The 19,701-nt window shown below is 42.0% G+C and overlaps 1 protein-coding gene across 1 annotated transcript; it reads left to right on the forward strand.

The window, feature by feature from the left end:
- Positions 1–736: 736 nt before the first annotated feature.
- Positions 737–18,786, forward strand: LOC139322374 (calphotin-like). The gene is made up of 3 exons (XM_070951474.1): positions 737–752; positions 892–1,345; positions 16,842–18,786. The coding sequence occupies exons 1-3, from the start codon at positions 737–739 to the stop codon at positions 18,784–18,786; spliced, it is 2,415 nt and encodes an 804-aa protein (XP_070807575.1).
- The last annotated feature ends 915 nt before the right edge of the window (positions 18,787–19,701 follow it).

Below are 19,701 nucleotides of genomic sequence, written 5' to 3' on the forward strand. Positions count from 1 at the left end.
AGGACAATGAGCCGGAAAAATGACATGTTGGATTACCATTCGGCTTGATGGTTAATAAAGAGATCACCATTCCTTGTTAGTGCCTCATTTCCCAAGTGCAGGGTGCACGGAGCTGTATAAAAGGTCCCCCTGTTCCCCAAATCTTCATTCACTCAACTGGGTTAACTCTCCTAGCCATTTCCACCACCTACAAGGTAAGTGGTCCTTTGTTGATATAAGATAGACTATTCCTGGATTTTCTTTTTTAAAAAGCTATAACATTTTATAGCTTTCTCTCCCATTTCATATTTTCCCCCGTAGCTGATGGTTTAATCTAAGGTTGGGATGAAAAACAAGAATATATAGAATCCATTTCTATGTATACTTATTAAAAGTAAGTCTTGATGGATATCATAAACTGACTTCCAAAGGAGAGGCTACAATTCAATCTTGGGGCATAAGCTGTTGAATGATCCCAAACTGAGTTTGTTGCTTCTCCAATTAAAAATGAATCAATTGTCGAGGTTGAACAGGTACAAGATATGAAAAGCAGAAAGCTTTCAGAACAGGCCAAAAATCTGTTTTATCAAGCATCTGGATCACTCAGCAGCAGACAAAGCTGCATTGGAGAAACTCAACAAAATGGCAGGCCCACCATCTCATTCATCCATGGTCTTTCCTTAGTATGCTCCTTTCAGTTTTGAAATAGTTATAGACAAGATAGAACTACTTTCCAAGTCATCCCGATAGGTGGGGGATGCCCTTTGGAGCTAGTGAGTTCCATAATTTTCCTCCTACATTCCTCGTTTACAAGTAGATATTTTAATGCATGGAAATTGTGGCTCTGGAATTGTGGCCCATCGCTCTTCTGAAGAGACTGCCTCTAACATTCCCTTGTTTCTTTTCCACCAGAACTTCACAACTCATCAAAAAGATGGCCTGCTGTCCCATCTGTGGCTGCTACCCCTGCTGTTGCGTCCCCTGCTGCTCTTCTGGTTGTGGTCCCTCCTGTTCCTCCTGTGGGGCACCCTGCTGTTGTGGCCCTTGCTGTTCTTGCTCTCCCTGCTGTGCTTGTGGGGGTTGTGGGTCATCCTGCTCGTGTCCCCAATGCTCCTCCTGTTGTGGTTGTGGACCTTGTTGCAGTAGACAGTCATCTGGGTATGGTTGTGGTTGTGGTTGTGGTTGTGGTTGTGGTTGCGGCTGCTCCCCTTGCTGCGGTTGTGGGTCCTGTGGTGGGTCCTGTGGTGGGTCCTGCGGTGGGTCCTGTGGCGGGTCCTGCGGTGGGTCCTGTGGTGGGTCCTGTGGGTGTTGTGGTTCCTGCTTCCCTAAACAGGGATGTTCTTAAAGAACTCCAAACGACACTGCAGTAGGACAACCGAACTACACAACCCAACTATTCAAGAAAATGCCATCGTCATTCCATGGCGGTTGACCTCCTTGTACTCCTTCACTAAATGCATTCAGTTTTTATAACTCTGTCCCTCCCTTAATTCTCCCTAGGTCCTCCTCACCTCTTCCTTCCCTTCCTTTTCTACAGCCCTCCTCCCCCGCCCCAAAGAAGGTCTGTTCAGTTTTTGAAATATTACTCTCATACTATCTCTCCCACTCTGTTGTTTTTTTCTTGGTTGTATGATAGATAATAGATAATAAACATTCCAAACAGCTCTGCATTGTTTCAGTGCATTTCATTTTCTGATGTCGCCCATTGAATCAACACACCCCGGGTCGCATTCGGAGGATGCATTGTTACACTAAGTTTCTCGTGGAACAAATTACACAGAACATAACAGAACAACATCGAGCACAATATCAAATAGGATACATAAGAATTGCTCATGATTAGGAAATTAGTGTATGATCTTTCCCACTTCTTCTAACCCATTGCAGTGTCGATGAAGATAACAGTCACGAAACATGATGTGTGAACCTAGCCATTTACAATTCAGACTCTGCACCTGGCTAACTACCACTACTTGAAAAAGCTGGTTAGTACTAGTACTAACCCTACTACTTGAAAGGAATGATAAGCTACTTCCATACTCTTGTCAAGAAAACTACCTGGGTAAATCTTTCGAATTACCGAGAGCTGAGTTTGGCTTAAAGGTATTTTGATCTTTAACCTAGATTTTATGTCTAACTTCCACTCCCCAACTCCATTTAGGAATACTGCCTTTTTTCATGACAAACGGTAGGCCTGTTTTGTACATGACATTAAACTATGGTTTATTTCACTAGTGTTCATTGTAGTTTGGGTTTACACGTGTAAAGACAACAGAAACTAAAGTACATTTTGGTTTAAGCAGCTTAGATCTTTATTGTCATCATCGTCGTCGTCAACATCATCATCAAAGCAATGTAGAGTAGATATGTTTCTACATCTAATTCCTTTTTTATGGTTATTATTAATTAAGCTGTCCTCCCAGGCATGTAGAAATGAACTCAGAAATTCTCCTGAACTTGTAAAATATTATTGATATATTTCTAACACTATAAAGAGAATATCAGCACAGACCATGAGGCATTTCTTCCTCAGCCATATATTGTGTTTTTAAACTGAATATTAGCACAAAGAACGATATAGAGTACATTAAAAGAGAAAGCTGTGATTGGTGAAATCTCCTGTAAAAATTCAAACGCTTGTTTTTTAAAAAAAACAATGGAGGATTCTAAAAGAATTGATTTTGTTTTGGAAATCAGACCATCTAGGATCTGGGGAGATTTTCAGTTGCTCCATCTTGTTGGACAGAACAGTCTTCAGGTTTGAAAATGGAGAGTCGTACGTCTTGACAACAAATGCTTATTCCATGTTGTCACCTGGATCTTTCTTGCTCAAAGGTAGTTTGTCTTCCTTAATTAGTATAATTGGCCTAAGTGGCCTTCGTGGAATTTTATTTTTTAGGGTGTGTGATAAAAATGGAAAAACTTTAATCCAATGAAACCCACGTAACAAGCTCATGAGGAGATAGGGGAATGAATCCTGCTTGGAAGCCTGTGGAGATCAACATTCTTCACTGCAATTTCCTACTGCCTTCTGGTGCTAGGTAGGCAAAAAAAAACCACTGTTATTAACCTTAATCATTCATTTTTGTAACTTAATCGTAAAAATGAAAGAGGCACCTCATCAAACAGAGACAGCTATATTGGCGGAAGATAATGTAGTTCCCCATTTTTGTCGTGACGTCTCATTTCCTCCGGAAAAACTACATGGAGTTGTATAAAAGGCCCATATCCCAGAACCGAGTTCCATAAACCTACAAGCTTCTCTCTACTACTACACAACGTAAGTTGTAACAAATTTGGCATGATTTTTATTGTTCGATATAGGTGCATCTCTGCTCTAATCCTTCTTCTCTTGTGGCAAGGTGGTTGCGATTAGGTAACTTTCAGAGAGTGTGCCTCACTGAATTCAATGGAAATTGTTCAAGGAATGGAATTGCGGTATTTATAATGTGACTTCCGAAAATTGAGGATTGCATGCCAGTTTTCTATCCAAGGATGCTTTCTTTTAAAGCCACTTTCAGCTTCTGAAGTGAGATAGACTTCACCTTTGTTTTAGCACTTTAGCTTTTTTTTAAAAAAAATAAATACTACATTCAACAGAAGTCTTGATACCTGGGCTGCTCATTCTTCAATGCCGATCGCCCAATTTTTCAATCTAAAGGCCAGTGGAGGCCACCAGAAATCCTAGAATAGTTTTTGTTTTAATGGATGCATTTCCAGTATCTTGGTATTTGAAAGAAATCATTGCAGATTTGTCCTCAGAATGATGAGTTATAACTGAGCAAGAGAGTTGCTGTAGGAGATTTACAGATCAGAGTAGAATCACAAGAAATGCAGCAATTGACATTTAATTATAATTTTAATCCTAACCTTTCTTAGGTATTACGTAGCAGTTACTACACCCACTTTATTTATTTCATGGAAATTAGCAACAGTTGGCCAGGAAGCATGTCCTATACAGAGTAAAAATTACTGGATGACTGAATTCATTTTCATTTATTGGATTTTTACTGATTTTACAAAATCCTAATCACTTACTATAGTATTTATTGAGATTGGATTATAATGTGGCATTTGAATAACGTTCTTTTAGAATTTTAGTAACTCAGACATCTTATTGTTTAGCACTGAAATAAATCTATTTTTTGTAATATTCATTATTCATATTACTGTTCTAGTTCTTTTTTTTTTTAGTCATGTTTGTATTCCTATACGTTTTAGCTTACTTATTTGCACTTATTTAATCTGCTGCTTTTTAATGGGAAGTATGGTTTTGTTCTCTTATCATCAGTTAATGTGTTCTCCTCTGGGAATTCTTGAGTTTAATCAAGGAAAGTGTAGATGAATTTCTGTCTTTCAAAGATTTTGAAGTGTAGTGCAAAGCTCTTAAATTAAAGTCGGCTTCATAAGGAATCTCCCTCCGGTCCAAAATTGCTGTAAATCACTTCTAATATAATCTCTGATTTTATGTTTATAACTGATTCCATTTTTAACACTGGTTTTATTGGGTTTTTTAAACACACGTTGCCAATAGCCTTCAATTAGCCTAGCACGTTTGATAAATCTATTTCTCCAATATCTTTTTTCCTTGTACTCCATGGATATTTTAATATCCCCAAGTGCTGAAGACCGTCACTATAATTGGGTTCAGCGCATGAAGAAAGGATGGGCGTCGCTTGTTAGGTAGACTTTAGCTAACCCCACCATTTCTTCTGGAACACAAAATGGTAGCTAGATTAGCGTAGCTGGGGTTCCTTGGATCACCCCAATGGATGAGAAAAGTTGGTTGCTTCTCTAGAACTGAATTGCAGAAAAGTATCATCCTTGTGAACACTTTCCTGGTTTTCTTCCTCTATTCCAGCCTTCCATCTCTTACCATGGGCATGTGGGACTGCTGCAGCTGCTGCGGGAACGGCAATAGGGGTAGATCATCCACCATTGTGTTATGCATGCCCTCCGGGGGCTGTCAGTCATGCTACCCAGGTTGCATGCCGTCCTTCGGCTGTGCGCCTATGTGTTGCATGCCCATTTACTGCACGACCGGACGTAGAAACTCATGTTGTGGCTGTGGCTGTGGCTGTTGAAAAATCACCACTCCCCACTCAACTCTACGGCTGCAATGAAATCAACACAACAACACCGGCACCCATTTGAAGTTTCGTTGGTCGACCTTTTCTTTTCCTGTCTGCTGAGAGACAAGATGAAGCTTTGCAACTCTTCTTCTAAAACTCTTCAATTTCTTCTTTTTCATTTTTTGGGGGGGAAAGAAGCTCTATTCATCAAGAGTGGATGACCCTATTGCGTAGAATAGAGAAGTGCATAATTTTCATTCTCTTCTCCTTAAGCTAGAACCTTTTTTCCCTTCTGTTCTTTTGCAAATAAAGTGCGTATTATTGCAATATCTATTTGTGTAATGCTGATTTCTTGAAAACTAAAAGCTGTACCAAAAAAGGGTTCAAGATGATCCTTAACCAGCTTGAGGTAATTTTCTCACTTGTCCTCTTGTTGACATTTTCATTTCACTGAAGAGATCCATGTTAATTTTTCAAGGGAGATGCCAACTCTTTATTGTATCACAGAGTAGTTAACCTTTGATCTCCCCTTCATATATCTAGTAATCCTGCTACCACATATAAACCAGGATATATGGAAACATAATTCAAAATGAAAACTCCAGTTGGGGGAAACAACCTTAAGCTCACATTAAACCAGTGGTGGGATTCAAATTTTTTTACTACCGGTTCTGTGGGCGTGGCTTGGTGGACGTGGGGAGGAGAAGGATTTACCGGTTCTCTGAACTACTCAAACTTTCCACTACCGGTTCTCCAGAACTGGTCAGAACCTGCTGAATACCACCTCTGCATTAAACCAAAACTTTGAACTGATTCTGGAACCAACGTAATTTTCGTTGTAGTGTAGTACATGCTATTTTAATCATAGATATACAGGTCAAACCTCATCTCCATTCTCATGAGATATTCTTGATATGGCATTCATTCATCCAATGAAACATAAAGATGATCTCAGGTCAAGTTTGAGCCTTGGTGATTGCTTTCATGCAAATTTTCCCAGCAATGTTACAGAAGAAGCTTGCCTTATCCTCAGATGCTTCTTCTTCATCAACCAATTGCCCTGGGGTTTCCAGGCAGATCCCATCCTAAGTATTAACCCTTCCGATTCTGCTTAGCTTCCGAGATCAAATCAATTGCAAAAACATGAATTGCAACGACAACCAGATTGGTCACAGCCAAACTGTAGGCTACTGAGCCATGGTGGCACAGTGGTTAAAATGCAGTATTGCAGGCTAACTCACTCCTCACTGCCAGGAATTCGATCTTGACCAGCTCAAGGTTGACTCAGCCTTCCATCTTTCTGAGGTCAGTAAAATGAGGACCCAGATTGTTGGGGGCAATAGGCTGACTCTGTAAACTGCTTAGAGAGGAGCTGTAAAGCACCGTGAAGCAGGATATAAATCCAAGTGCTATTGCTAAGTTCTACTGCAGGGGGGGAGCATTTTTGTGATGGTGAACAAAGATGGATCTGCAAGAAAATCATGAGATTTCTCTCTGGCCCACATTCAAAATATTCTACATTTGGAATACATTTGGTTTGAGAAGCTACATTACAGCCTCACCAACACCCATCTAGCATTGTCTTTGCAATCTTGGAGATATGCTTGAAATGGCCCACTAGGCATGGTAGGATTTATTTTTGAGTAAGCCCACATCCTGCCTTGACAAGTATCTGTGGAGTATATTAAATTTGTGAATGAGGCCCTCTTGAAATGGGTAGGGCTTATATATCACTTCATAACCCTTTCTTTAGGAAATGAGGCATTATCGTGGTTCGGCAAAGTATTCACTAACTCTCAGTGCAGTATCTGACAATGGCGTTTACCTCCTGCTCCTATCCCTGGACTTAAACCATCTCTAATTTTTAAAAAGTATCTCAGATAATTAAAGGTAGATATACATGAAACGGTGAGGTTGTCATTGAACAATCAACATTCATGATCATCCACAACATCACCTCTTGGCTCATGAGTTTGGTTTCAACTGGATCTGCTTTTAAAAAGTCTCCCCGTTCTAGAAGATTAAAAGGCACACCGAAATTATCCCGCAGTAATTCAATCAGACTGAACCAGAAGGCATGCAAAAGATTACAGTTTGAAACTCATATGAAGTCATAATTTGGGCAAAGCATTTACAACGTGTTTGCTAATCCATCATTTAGGACTCCCTCCTTTGTTAATTAAAATTTAAGGGCTATCTGAAGATAACACATATTTATGATTGATTGGTGCACCCAGCCTTTAGGCTAGCAAAAGATGCCCGATACAAAACCCCTGCTGATCCCAGATTGCATCATTGAAATTTGACCGTCCAAATACAAGCCCACGGCAGTGCTATTTTTCAGGTTTGTTTCGTGCAAATAACTAAATGTCTCTGTTGTGAGTCTAAAAAAGCTATTTCATGTTAAAACTCTGCAATACTAGATTTTTAAAAAAAAAAAATGGCTCCCACCGAGAAAATTGTAATATGTTCACAAGGGAGGCTGTGCCCCATGTACTGTATGTATCTCCAGCCCAGAAATAAGATGCTTTAGATAACAACAACAACAAAAAAAAAAACCCTCCAAAGCAGTGGTGGGTTTCAAAATTTCTTACTACTGGTTCTGTGGGTGTGGCTTGGTGGGCGTGGCATGGCTTGGTGGGCATGGCAGGGGAAGGATACTATAAAATCTACCACTCCACTTCCCAATCCCACTTCCCACTCCAATGGAAGGTTACTGCAAAATCCTCATTTCCTCCCAATCAGCTGGGACTTGGGAGGCAGAGAATAGAGGGGGGCGGGGCCAGACAGAATTTTTACTACCGGTTCTCCGAACTACTCAAAATTTCCACTACCGGTTCTCCAGAACTGGTCAGAACCTGCTGAAACCCACCTCTGCTCCAAAGCCGTTTGGGTACTAATTATTATTATTATATTTATTAACCATGAGGCTAATGGGTCACTTTGATGAGCAAGCATGCTCATTGCCTGGAAAACTCTTTTAAGTTATATTTTAAAATAAATCTTCAGTACAGCACACTAGATCTGAACCTTACCCTGCGACAATACCATTCTTGTATTTAATCATAGCCTTTATCAGATATTTGCCACAAGGGATGAATGTGTAAATCAAAAGATATCTGAGAGGACCAGGGGGCATTTCTTAAGTGGTGAGAATTAATTGACATTCTTCAGTGCTGACTCACCTTCTAGGGAACCAATGCAAGAAGCTCTATTTTTTTAAAAAAAGATCAGAATTAGGCTGCTGTTCATTCATCTGGGTCTATTGTCAGAGTTGGTCGTTTCACTCCCGTTTAAGAAGGTAAGGAGAATTCCCTGAATTTTTCTGGGTTAATTCGGGGCATGTTAATTCTCCTTCCAATTGTATTGCATAGATTATGGGGAAAAACCCATCCCCGTCAGAGCTCTAGGGATAAACTAACAATTTTAAACGCAGAGGGCTTGTAGTACAATCAGGGTGACAACTTAGAAATCAGGACCGGTTTGACTTCGAAAACAAAAAGAGAGAAGAGGGAAGTAGGAAAAGGGAAAGATAAAAACAAGTGGTGAATAGAAGCTATGGAAACCTGAATGCAATTAAAACTATGTGTATTTTCTTCTCTTATTCAACTTTCTTTGCATGCTGTTTTTTCTTTCAGAAGCTGAGCTTGGGAACGGAAGCTAGTTACCTCCTTTTATGAGTTATTTTAAGGAACTTTGTCCTTTTTTTTTCTTTCTGTTTTCTCTAGCATTAAGTGAGTTAAGCATGTTGTGGAAGTAGAATCATCTCCAAGTTAGAAAGGACCACCAGAAGTTTCTCCTCGCCTTCAAAACCTCTTTCTGTTTCAGTTTCTTCCTTCTCCTCACAAGGATGGATGGTGGTGATTACTGTGGTCCTTCATCTGTTGGATCAACTGTGCTTTGCCACCCTTCCGGTGATTGCCAGACCTGTTGTGCCCCTTGCTGCTGCCAGTCTAAATGCTCTACCAAGTCTTGCTGTAGCCCCTGATGTTTGCCAAGACCAAATGTTGCTGAAGAAAACTAGAAGATCATGTTGATCTACAAAGCAGAGGGTCAGCTCCATCACTTCCTCCAACTTCATGGTTGCTTCCTTTATTTGATTTACAACTTGGAACCAATACGATACAGTTGTATTGCTAATGAGTCCATCTAGGTGATAAGTCTTATCTTCTATCTTCTAAAAACCTGGTCAACATTGTTGCCATTCTGCTCTGCCTCATCTCTGCTTCGCGATGCCAGACTATCATAAGCCCCCAGGGGGAAGGGAGGGCGAGCTAACACAGAGAGGGAGAAAAGCCAGAAATCGAAACTACACCGAATGCCTGGCAGAGACATCAGCCGGCTGACCCCAAGGCCACAAGCGTGGGAATGGAGTGTGGAGCTTCATCGAGCCCGACAAGACACAGGACTGTTACCAAAACAATTTGTTTGAATCCCATTGGACACTAAACAGATAATGAGGGGAGGGGATCTGAAAAGGGAAAAGTAAATGGGCAGATTTTGCACGGATCTGGCTACACCTGGCTTGTCTTTAGTAAAGGTGTTCCTTTCATTAATAATGCAGTTGGAGGCTCTTCTCTTCTAAATGAGCAAGTTGAGACGGGCCCGACAGGGTGCGATAGATAATGTTTCCATGTTAATTCAAGGTTTGAGATTTTCCCAGATGTTCTATCCATCCAATAAAACTCTGGAGCCATGAAAGGCAATATTCAGTTGAGTGTCTGTGTTTCTTTTCCCCTCCGTGGCAATAAGTTTCAGTCAGTGGTGGGATTCAACACATTTTACTATTGGTTCTGTGGGTGTGGCTTGGTGGGCGTAGCAGGGGAAGGATACTGTAAAATCTCCATTTCCTCCCGATCAACTGGGATTCGGGAGGCAGAGAATAGAGGAGGGTGGGGCCAGTCAGAGGTGGTATTTACCAGTTCTCTAAACTACTCAAAATTTCCATTACCGGTTCTCCAGAACTGGTCAGAACCTGCTGAAACCCATCTCTGGTTTCAGTGGAAGAATTTCACATACCCATGGACCTTGAGAAATCACTAAGTTGGCCCAACATATTAGGCTAAAAGGGTTCAGCACTTTGTGGTTGTCCAGCAGCTGTCTGAGTAGATTGTGTTAACAAAACAAACCCATGAGAGTTTCACCTAAGCTCTCTTGTCATCTAAAAAAAGCACTCAAAAGTACATATTTCCCCTGAGGTTGAATAAGAATAGCTTCTTATAATCAACATTGTCGTGACCTTTTTTTCAGCACAATGCTAAACAGTTAAGATGTCCCTGCTGTCATCTGTAAAGATGATGACCTAGAGACTCCTGAAAATGAATATTTCTTGGCAACATGTAGCTGTAATCATTCAATGGTTATATATACACGAAGAGAGAGATCCAGTATGCCTACAGAAACGTGCGAGGATGGGAAACTGGCACAAATCTATAAAGTGTCCTCACTGCACCCATAAGTGGTTAGGAAGCAGCAACCTTCTAACCTGTCCTCCCGTAGGTTGGGAGGACTGTAAATAGGAGTAGCAACACCCAAACCACAATCAATTTGTGCTGAGTTATGGTGTACCAAGTTTATATGTGGGAGCAGGATTACTGGGGCCATGTGTGTTACACAGACTTAAGTTCCTGTGGTTATTGTCAACCTACTTTGAGAAAATTGGTGCCCTTGTTGTGCAAACAGACTCTCTCGCTTTGATGTGGCACACAACAGGGTAGGCCAATCTTGGGTGATAATTATTTAGAGGATAGCTGAGAAATTCAAGAAGGCAAGATGAGTGGATGGGTTGTGGGGAATCTGGGGTCATCTGTCACACTGAATCGGGACAGCCAATCATATGCTTTTGTCCAGAAAGTCTATTATTTTAAACAACAGGACTGCAGAATTCCTTCCAGGTTAGCATTAGAATTACATTGCAGTTATTCCAAGATAGTCTTTAATTATCTACAAGACAATAACATCTTTTTCCACCGACTTTATGGTGAGTCAGCTAAAAGTGGAAGATGATGCAAAGATGACTGCTTCCAGACATCTAGGTTACTTCTTAGACCATGATTCCATACAATTGATATGAGTTCCTGTTTCATAGTAATCTCTGTGGCTGCTAATATTATTACGATGAATAATAGCACAGTTTAGGTCAGAAAGAAGGCCCGGAACTCTGCCACATCTTATATGTGTGAACTGGTTGCATCTTTTAGGATTTAGAATGGTTTTTTCTTGACTGAACCTCTGAACAGTGATAGTGAAGCCTCATTCAGGTAGTCCTTATTTCATGACCAAAATTGGGACCGGTAACTTGGTCGTTAAGCAAATCAGTCTCTGAATGAAATTACTCATTTATATAGGTGAGGATTGGACTGCCAACTAGACATTATTAATGTGACCTCAGTCACAAAACAAGTGCCCATGTTTAACCTATCCCGAAGCCAATTTGCTGGAATTACCACCTTGTAATCCAATAAAACTTTCCACTCCTCGGAGGGAAGGCTAAAGTGTTGACTCCTGTCCCAGCTGTAGAGTCCCCTAGGCAAATATTGTCATCAGAACACATGACGCTGACATCTGTATGTGTCTGTCCTGAGCCAACCTTGCTGACCTCGGCTACAGGGTTCATGTGAGGATTACATGCTAAATCTCTGAAAAACTTCAGAGTGGACATTCCCCAGATCAAATCACCTTCCTGAATCATATTGTCAGACGAGAACAAATTGGAATTCCTCGGTATCAGTTAAAATGATTTGGAAAAATCTTTTATGCATGAGCCAACCCCTTTCCTTTTTTTCCCCAACCTGATTCAGAAAATTCTCTTAATTAAGAATATCAAGTGACACTCCAAATCGGATTGGATCCGCACATTCTCATACCCACATGATGTATGTGCAAGTGCATTAAACCACTCAAAATCATTTTATAAATGCTAACCAGTATACAGACGTATTTTTGATATTGATCTTCTTGTTTAATTGTTTGTTTGTTTGTTTGTTTGTTTATTAGATTTGTTTGCTGCCATCTTGCCTAGAGGCAATTCTGGGTGGCTTACAAACATTGGGCCCCAATACTCGCACTAAAAAAACTATTCTATTCTATTTCTATTTCCCCTCTCTAAATGTTTCTATTATTTCCCTTGTTGTATGTGTGTTGTGTGTATTGATACAATGCACCCGAGGTGGACTCAATCCTAATTTTGTTCTTTCGGATAAATCCTCTAGACAACTCTAGAGATCGGTGCATGGGCTTTAATACAAGTTGAAAGAGATTTAATGAGGACCAAATACACAGGAAGGGATTAAAAACCCAGATGGTTTTGTAAACTCTGAAGCTGGTGATCACACAACGAAATGAATGTGCGTGAACTGCTAATCTGCTGTGAAGATTAGTAGTGTGACAGGCAGCAGGAGGAGTAAAAGATACAGGAATAGCAACAGGGAGAACATCCAGTCCTGGGAACAGCAGCAGGGATGCACCCGTATTTAGAAAAGCAGAACTTCTCACAACAAGAACAAAGAGATCACATTTGGCAACAAGCTTTGGAATCGTTCTTGCTACTGTGAGGAAAAGCAAAGCTATACACAATAGAGAGGTTATTCTGTAGTTCACACAATTCAAACACAACAGGAAGTAAAAGAACTCCTGCAGGAAGTTAGCAAGTGGCCATCTTATTTGGTGAAGGCCATTTTTTTTCTCCCACAATGGGGGTGGGGGGGGAAGATATTCGTTTTGGGACATCCTACTTAAAAAGAATTTCTACAAGGGAACGCTTTATATCTGTCAGATACCCACTTCTTGGAAGGAGTCCAGCTTGGAAAATACTTTAGAAAAAATAAGGAGTTTTGAGAACAAGGTTGGCATAGATACTTTGCTGCCTGAAGCAAAAACAGGAGCATCATGGAATTGGATACAATTCACAACTACATCTTCTCCCTCTAAATTTTTCATCTGAGACAACTGGTTTACTATGGTTTTGATACACCAAACCCTGCTGAGCACTTCCCCTGGGCAAATTCCTAATAATTGCATCAAGAATTTGGTTGAAAAGCCCAACATCTCCCAAACATTTGAGTTTATTTTGGATTTGGTGTAAAGCAAATTGGGAGAATGGGAGCTTATCATTGGAAGATTTGTTTCATTTGGGGGGCAAATGAGAAATTCTGAAGATGTAGACTTTCAAAAGGATCTACATCTTTTCCATTCGTCATCAAAACACACAACTTTCCATCGTGCCTGATGCTCTCAGACTCAAACGGGAGAGCAAAAGCTACCTTCAGATCATCACAAATTTCACACCTCCTCAGATGATTAAGTATCCATTTCCGTTCAAGGATTTCATCCATGAGAAACACTAGCTAACAAGTCCTCTCAATTGATTGCCCATCGCACTGTTGAAGGTCATCCTTTTCCCCACTTCATAGTTATAATTTGTCTTCTGTTCTCATGGACGGAGGCATACTTTTTCTTTCTTCCTAATTTGTCCTCATGACGCTCCCATGTCATAGGAACACAATTTGCGTTCTTCTGAGTCACTTAGTCCAGTGTTGCTGACTCTGACTATCAGCAGCTGCTTTCAAGGCATTTTTCCATCCTATTTGGAATACAGCCAGGCAACAAAGTCAAAACTTTTTTGCAAACAAGGTAGATGTTCCCTCTACATCCCTAAGGCCAGTACAGAACATAATTCAGTCTATTTTTCCGTTGAGTTTCTGATTAATGTTTTCAACCTAAAATGGACCAAATATGTATTTCAAAGTGGTGCTCAGCTTTTAAAGATGCTCAGCTTATTAGCTGGATAGCTGACAGCCGGAGTTCAAGACCCAAGTGCCGCGCAACGGGGATAGCTCCCGTTATTTGCCTCAGCTCCTGTCCACCTAGCAATTCAGAACCATGAAAATGCGAGTAGATAAATAGGCACCACTTTGGTGGGAAAGTAACAGCATTCTGTGTACTCGGCATATAGTCTCACAGCCATAGAAATGTCTTTGGACAACGCTGGCTCCTTTGGCTAAGAAACAGAAATGAGCACCAGCCCTTAGAGTCGGATATGACTGGACAAGGAAACCTTTACCTTTATGTATTTCAAAAGCAGCATGGAACATGTTTTAAGCAAATTCAGAACTAGTTTAATGAGGGAAGAGAAAGGTCTAATACTGCGATGGCAAACCTATGGCAAGTGTGCCACAGGTGGAATGCGTAGCCGTATCAGTGGGCACGCCAGCTCATCTCTGGTGCGCATGCGCGCGCCGGCCAGCTGATTTTCAGGCCTTCTGGACTCACCAGAAGTAGGAAAACAGGCTGTTTTCTGCCTCTGGAGGGCCTGTGGGCATGGGGAAGGCCGGTTTTTCTTTCTCACCTGGCTCCAGATCCTCTCTATGAATTTGGTGAGGGTCTTTCCCACTCCCTTGGAGGCCCTCCAAAGGCCTGAAACGGCCCATTTCCCAACTCTTGGTGGGACAGGAAGTGACCTTTTTTGCTGTCCCCAGCCTCCAGAGACTCCTAGAGAGGCCTACTGGGCCATTGCGTGCCAGGAGTTGGGGGGGAGGGGGCTTGCGTGCGCATGCGCAGGGCAGGGCACATAGAACTATGGGCATGCGCACGTGCGAACCTCCCCCGCCCCCCCCCTCCTGGCACGCGATGGCAAAAAGGTTAGCCATCACTGGTCTAATATATCAATATTATTGCTTCTTCCAAAGCACCTTCTCCAAAAAGCAGGTCCAAGGAAACTAATTATTCTTTTAGGAGGCAACCAGTAGAGGCAAACAATGAAAAGGCCCTGCTTAATTTCCAACAGAAGGGGAATCTAGAACAAAGTCTCGGGTGATCTGCCAAAAATATGGATCAAATCACATACCCATATCTAATAGAGTCACATGAATACTGACATCACCCAAAAAGAAATGGACAGACAGAAAAGATAAATATGTAGATACATTACTAATTGCAACGATTAAGGGAAGTGGGGGAGAACTCTAGCAAGCAAAGTCATATGGAATTGCCAGAGGGCAAGCCATTATGTGTTATTGAGCAATAATGACCATGACATTTGACCCACATGGATCCCAGCAAGGAACCGTTCTCATTCTCTCCCTTCTCATGTTCTTATTTAGGAAAGAATCTATTTCAAGTGCCCTCTGGCATGTCTGCGATGTAAGAATTATAATATAATGAACCTCAGATGCCTCTAATTATATATTGTAGGAAAATTCTCTTCTAATGAAGAACCAGAAAATCCAAAAAGACATGAGATAGGTAGATGGCATAGCGCTAACATGTGGTTCGGTGTATGAAGAATTTTCCCGTTCTTCTGTGGTGCATCACCACTTAGAGGCAGGTTCTATGGAGCTATATAAAAACTACCCAGTCTCTGGGTAGTTCATTCGTTCACTTTCATCTCCAGTGTGCTTACAAGTTCAGTGCCGAACAAGGTAAGTTGAATTCAATGCCTTATTTAACAAGGATTCAGATAGATGTAAACTGCTTTGTCGAAGTCAGAATTAACAGATGACTCATCTGGAACGTCTTGTAGAACGAGATCCATCAACTTCTCTTCTTAGCTACCATGTTTTGAGACTTTCAGAAGTTCATCTTGAAGTATTTTTTTTATTATTATAATAATAACTTTTATTTGCGGTCACAGACCAAAATACAAATATAATTGCAAAAGAACGTGGGGAAAATAGCACCATAAACAATTGGCTACCAACGTTCAGAAGTTATATTTGCTACTAAAATGTTACTCTAAGGTTAAATGTTTGCTAGCTGTTTTGTGAATACTTGAGTATAGGGGTAATATATTTTAAATATTGGCTATTTAGCATTCTAGGATTTTGACGCTCTTGGTTTCTTATATTAAAGTGACTTTGGTTTACTATATTCAACAGTACACCCCAAGTTATATGTTATAACAGACCTTTACTAGCAATGTCTACTGTAGTTTCAGCAACAAAAGAGATATGGCATTAACCCCATAACTTTTCATTTTATAATCATAATTTTATATTTCATGTTATACCATTTCCCTGAAAATAAGACCCAACTGGAAAATAAGCCCTAGCATGATTTTTCAGGATGCTCATAGTATAAGCCCTACCCCAAAAATAAGCCCCTGTTAAGATCATCAGCCAGCCAGACACAATTGGTATTGTATTTTCCCCAAAATAAGACCTAACCAGAAAATAAACCCTAATGCAACTTTTGGAGCAAAAAAATAATATAAGACCCGGTCTTATTTTCGGGAAAACATGGGTAATCATAACATTTTCAACATTTTATTGCTACCCAAAAGTTTTGAGGATAGTAAAATATCAAATACACAGATTTCAGATCTGGAGATAAGTTTTCATATTCAAATGCACACGTTCTAAGATTTAAAAATTGTACGCTAAAATTTGCCATAGTATGCTGAACACTTCGGTCAAACTTTTTATTTTACCTGAAGAGTGTAGCTGCTAATGAAAAAAGAAAAGTGCTCATTTTGTAGGACTAAATCGTAATGAACAAAAGATCAAATAATTAGTCTGGGAAATTAAGACAGAAGCCTTTGTATAGTAATGCAGGTATATAAATACTATTGTCAGATTTCACGCTGCACTTACTCCAATGACAACTATCTTTCTTAACAAGAACCTTAATATTTTTTCAGTTCATTACAACAAAATGTCTTCTGGAACCAAAAGTCTCAAATGTGCCAAGTGTGGCTCCTCCCCTTGCTGTTGCTCTAAAGTTTCTTCTACCACGAAATGTGCCAAGTGTGGGTCCTCCCCCTGTCGCTGCTCTAAAGCTACTTCTTCCTCTAAGTCTAAGTGTTCCAAGTGTGGGTGTTCTCCCTGCTGTTGCTCAAAAACTCTCTGCTCCAAATGTGGATGCTACCCCTGCTGCTGTCCTCAATCCCGCTGCTCCAAGTGTGGATGTATCCCCTGCACCTGCTCACAGTCTCCCTGCGCTACGTGTGGATGTAACCCCTGCTGCTGTCCTCAAGCCCGCTGCTCCAAGTGTGGATGTATCCCCTGCACCTGCTCACAGTCTCCCTGCGCTACGTGTGGATGTAACCCCTGCTGCTGTCCTCAAGCCCGCTGCTCCAAGTGTGGATGTATCCCCTGCACCTGCTCACAGTCTCCCTGCGCTACGTGTGGATGTAACCCCTGCTGCTGTCCTCAAGCCCGCTGCTCCAAGTGTGGATGTATCCCCTGCACCTGCTCACAGTCTCCCTGCGTTAAATGTGGATGTAACCCCTGCTGCTGTCCTCAAGCCCGCTGCTCCAAGTGTGGATGTATTCCCTGCACCTGTTCCCAGTCCCCCTGCACTAAATGTGGATGTAACCCATGTTGCTGTCCTCAATCCCGCTGCTCCAAGTGTGGATGTATCCCCTGCTGCTGTCCTCAATCCCGCTGCTCCAAGTGTGGATGTATCCCCTGCACCTGCTCCCAGTCCCCCTGCGCTAAATGCGGATGTAACCCATGTTGCTATCCTCAATCCCGCTGCTCCAAGTGTGGATGTATCCCCTGCACCTGTTCCCAGTCCCCCTGTGCTAAATGTGGATGTAACCCATGTTGCTGTCCTCAATCCCGCTGCTCCAAGTGTGGGTGTATCCCCTGCTGCTGCCCACAACCCCGCTGCTCCAAGTGTGGATGTTCCCCCTGCACCTGTTCCCAGTCCCCCTGCGCTAAATGTGGCTGTGCCCCATGTTGCTGTCCTCAAGCCCGCTGCTCCAAGTGTGGATGTATCCCCTGCTGCTGTCCTCAAGCCCGCTGCTCCAAGTGTGGATGTATCCCCTGCACCTGCTCACAGTCTCCCTGCGCTAAGTGTGGATGTATCCCCTGCTGCTGTCCTCAAGCCCGCTGCTCCAAGTGTGGGTGTATCCCCTGCTGCTGTCCTCAGTCCCCCTGCGCTAAATGTGGGTGTATCCCATGTTGCTGTCCTCAAGCCCGCTGCTCCAAGTGTGGGTGTATCCCCTGCTGCTGTCCTCAAGCCCGCTGCTCCAAGTGTGGGTGTATCCCCTGCTGCTGTCCTCAAGCCCGCTGCTCCAAGTGTGGATGTTCCCCCTGCACCTGTTCCCAGTCCCCCTGCGCTAAATGTGGATGTATCCCATGTTGCTGTCCTCAAGCCCGCTGCGCCAAGTGTGGGTGTATCCCCTGCTGCTGTCCTCAAGCCCGCTGCTCCAAGTGTGGGTGTATCCCCTGCTGCTGTCCTCAGTCCCCCTGCGCTAAATGTGGCTGTATCCCATGTTGCTGTCCTCAATCCCGCTGTTCCAGGTGTGGGTGTATCCCCTGCTGCTGTCCTCAATCCCGCTGTTCCAGGTGTGGGTGTATCCCCTGCTGCTGTCCTCAATCCCGCTGCTCCAGGTGTGGATACTCCCCCTGTTCTCAGTCCCGTTGTTCCAGGTGTGGATGTTCCCCCTGCTGTTGCCCTCAGTCCCGCTGCTCTAGGTGCGGATGCTCCCCATGCCGTTGTTGTTCTCAATCTCGCTGCTGTTCCAAATGTGGATGTTTCCCATGCCGCTGTTCCCAGTCCCGGTGTTGCAGGTGTGGCTGCTGTCCCTGCTGCTGCCCCCAGGCATGCTGTCCCAGATGTGGCTGCTCTTGCTGTCAACAGAGACAACCTTGCTGCTATCCCTGCTGCCGTCAGACCAATTGCCGCTGTCCCCGTTGCTGCTGTGGTTCCACCTGCTGCTCACCCAAATAATGTAACGGAGAGCTGCAAATCTGATAATAAATTCTCCAAGAACTGCCAGTCTAACTACTAGAAGATAAACCTAATTGTCATCTGTCATCTCAGCACCTGGAAATACCAATCTCATTATCAACAATTTTAAAGAAAACCTACTGATTATAACCCTGGGCCCACCTGCCTAGTGAAATGCCTAAGTGTTGTACCTACTTCCTATGTATAATGGAAGAGTCTTTAATGTAAACAGTTTTGAAAATAAGTAACGAAAATCAGTTTTAGCCTATTCTGTAGAAAAAGAGGCTTTTCATTTTTTCTTCTTCTTCTTGGTATTTCTGTTGTATCTTCAAATTTTACGGTAACAACTATAATTAAATTCTGAAATCATGCAAGTGATAAGTGTGGTTGGTTTATTTCCATTGGAGAGAAAAGGGGGGGGTATTTTGTAGAATGAATCTTCTCAGTCTTCTTTGCATTCATGAAAATGTTGAGCATGATTTTTTCAAATCATTAGATTTTTCAATCTATTTTGAAACAAAAGCTGCATTCACACATCTCACATATCACTTGCTTTCACCATAGTTTCCTGGACAAGCCACAATGGGTTGATACTTCGATTACACTAAACTAGTACTGATGATGTTACCTAGTTTGAGTATTAAACATTTGCAAGAAAACAACCAAGCTCAGAAAACACCAAGGACCCCTCAGTTCAATTACCATTTCATTATTTATTATTTTTTTATGCTGCCCATCTTTTTTTTTTTTTTTTTTAATTTGATTTATATGCCGCCCTTCTCCGAAGATTCAGGGTGGCTTACAATGTGCTCAGCAATAGCCTTCATCCTTTTGTATATTTATACAAAGTCAGCTTATTGCCCCCACAAACTGGGTCCTCATTTCACCTACCTTAGAAAGGATGGAAGGCTGAGTCAACCTTGAGCCTTGGAGAGATTCGAACCCTGCAGTAATTGCAGGCAGCTGGTCTTAATAA

This window comes from Pituophis catenifer, unplaced genomic scaffold, assembly GCF_029215685.1.
Source record: "Pituophis catenifer annectens isolate HBS135680 unplaced genomic scaffold, rPitCat1.0.hap2 SCAF_10, whole genome shotgun sequence".
Lineage (NCBI taxonomy): Eukaryota > Metazoa > Chordata > Lepidosauria > Squamata > Colubridae > Pituophis > Pituophis catenifer.

Excerpts from the sequence above, each read along its gene's own strand:
- LOC139322374 (XM_070951474.1), top strand. Across the intron at positions 1,346-16,841 it reads GAACTCCAAACGACACTGCA|TCTAAGTGTTCCAAGTGTGG; the intron begins GTAGGACAACCG and ends TCTTCCTCTAAG.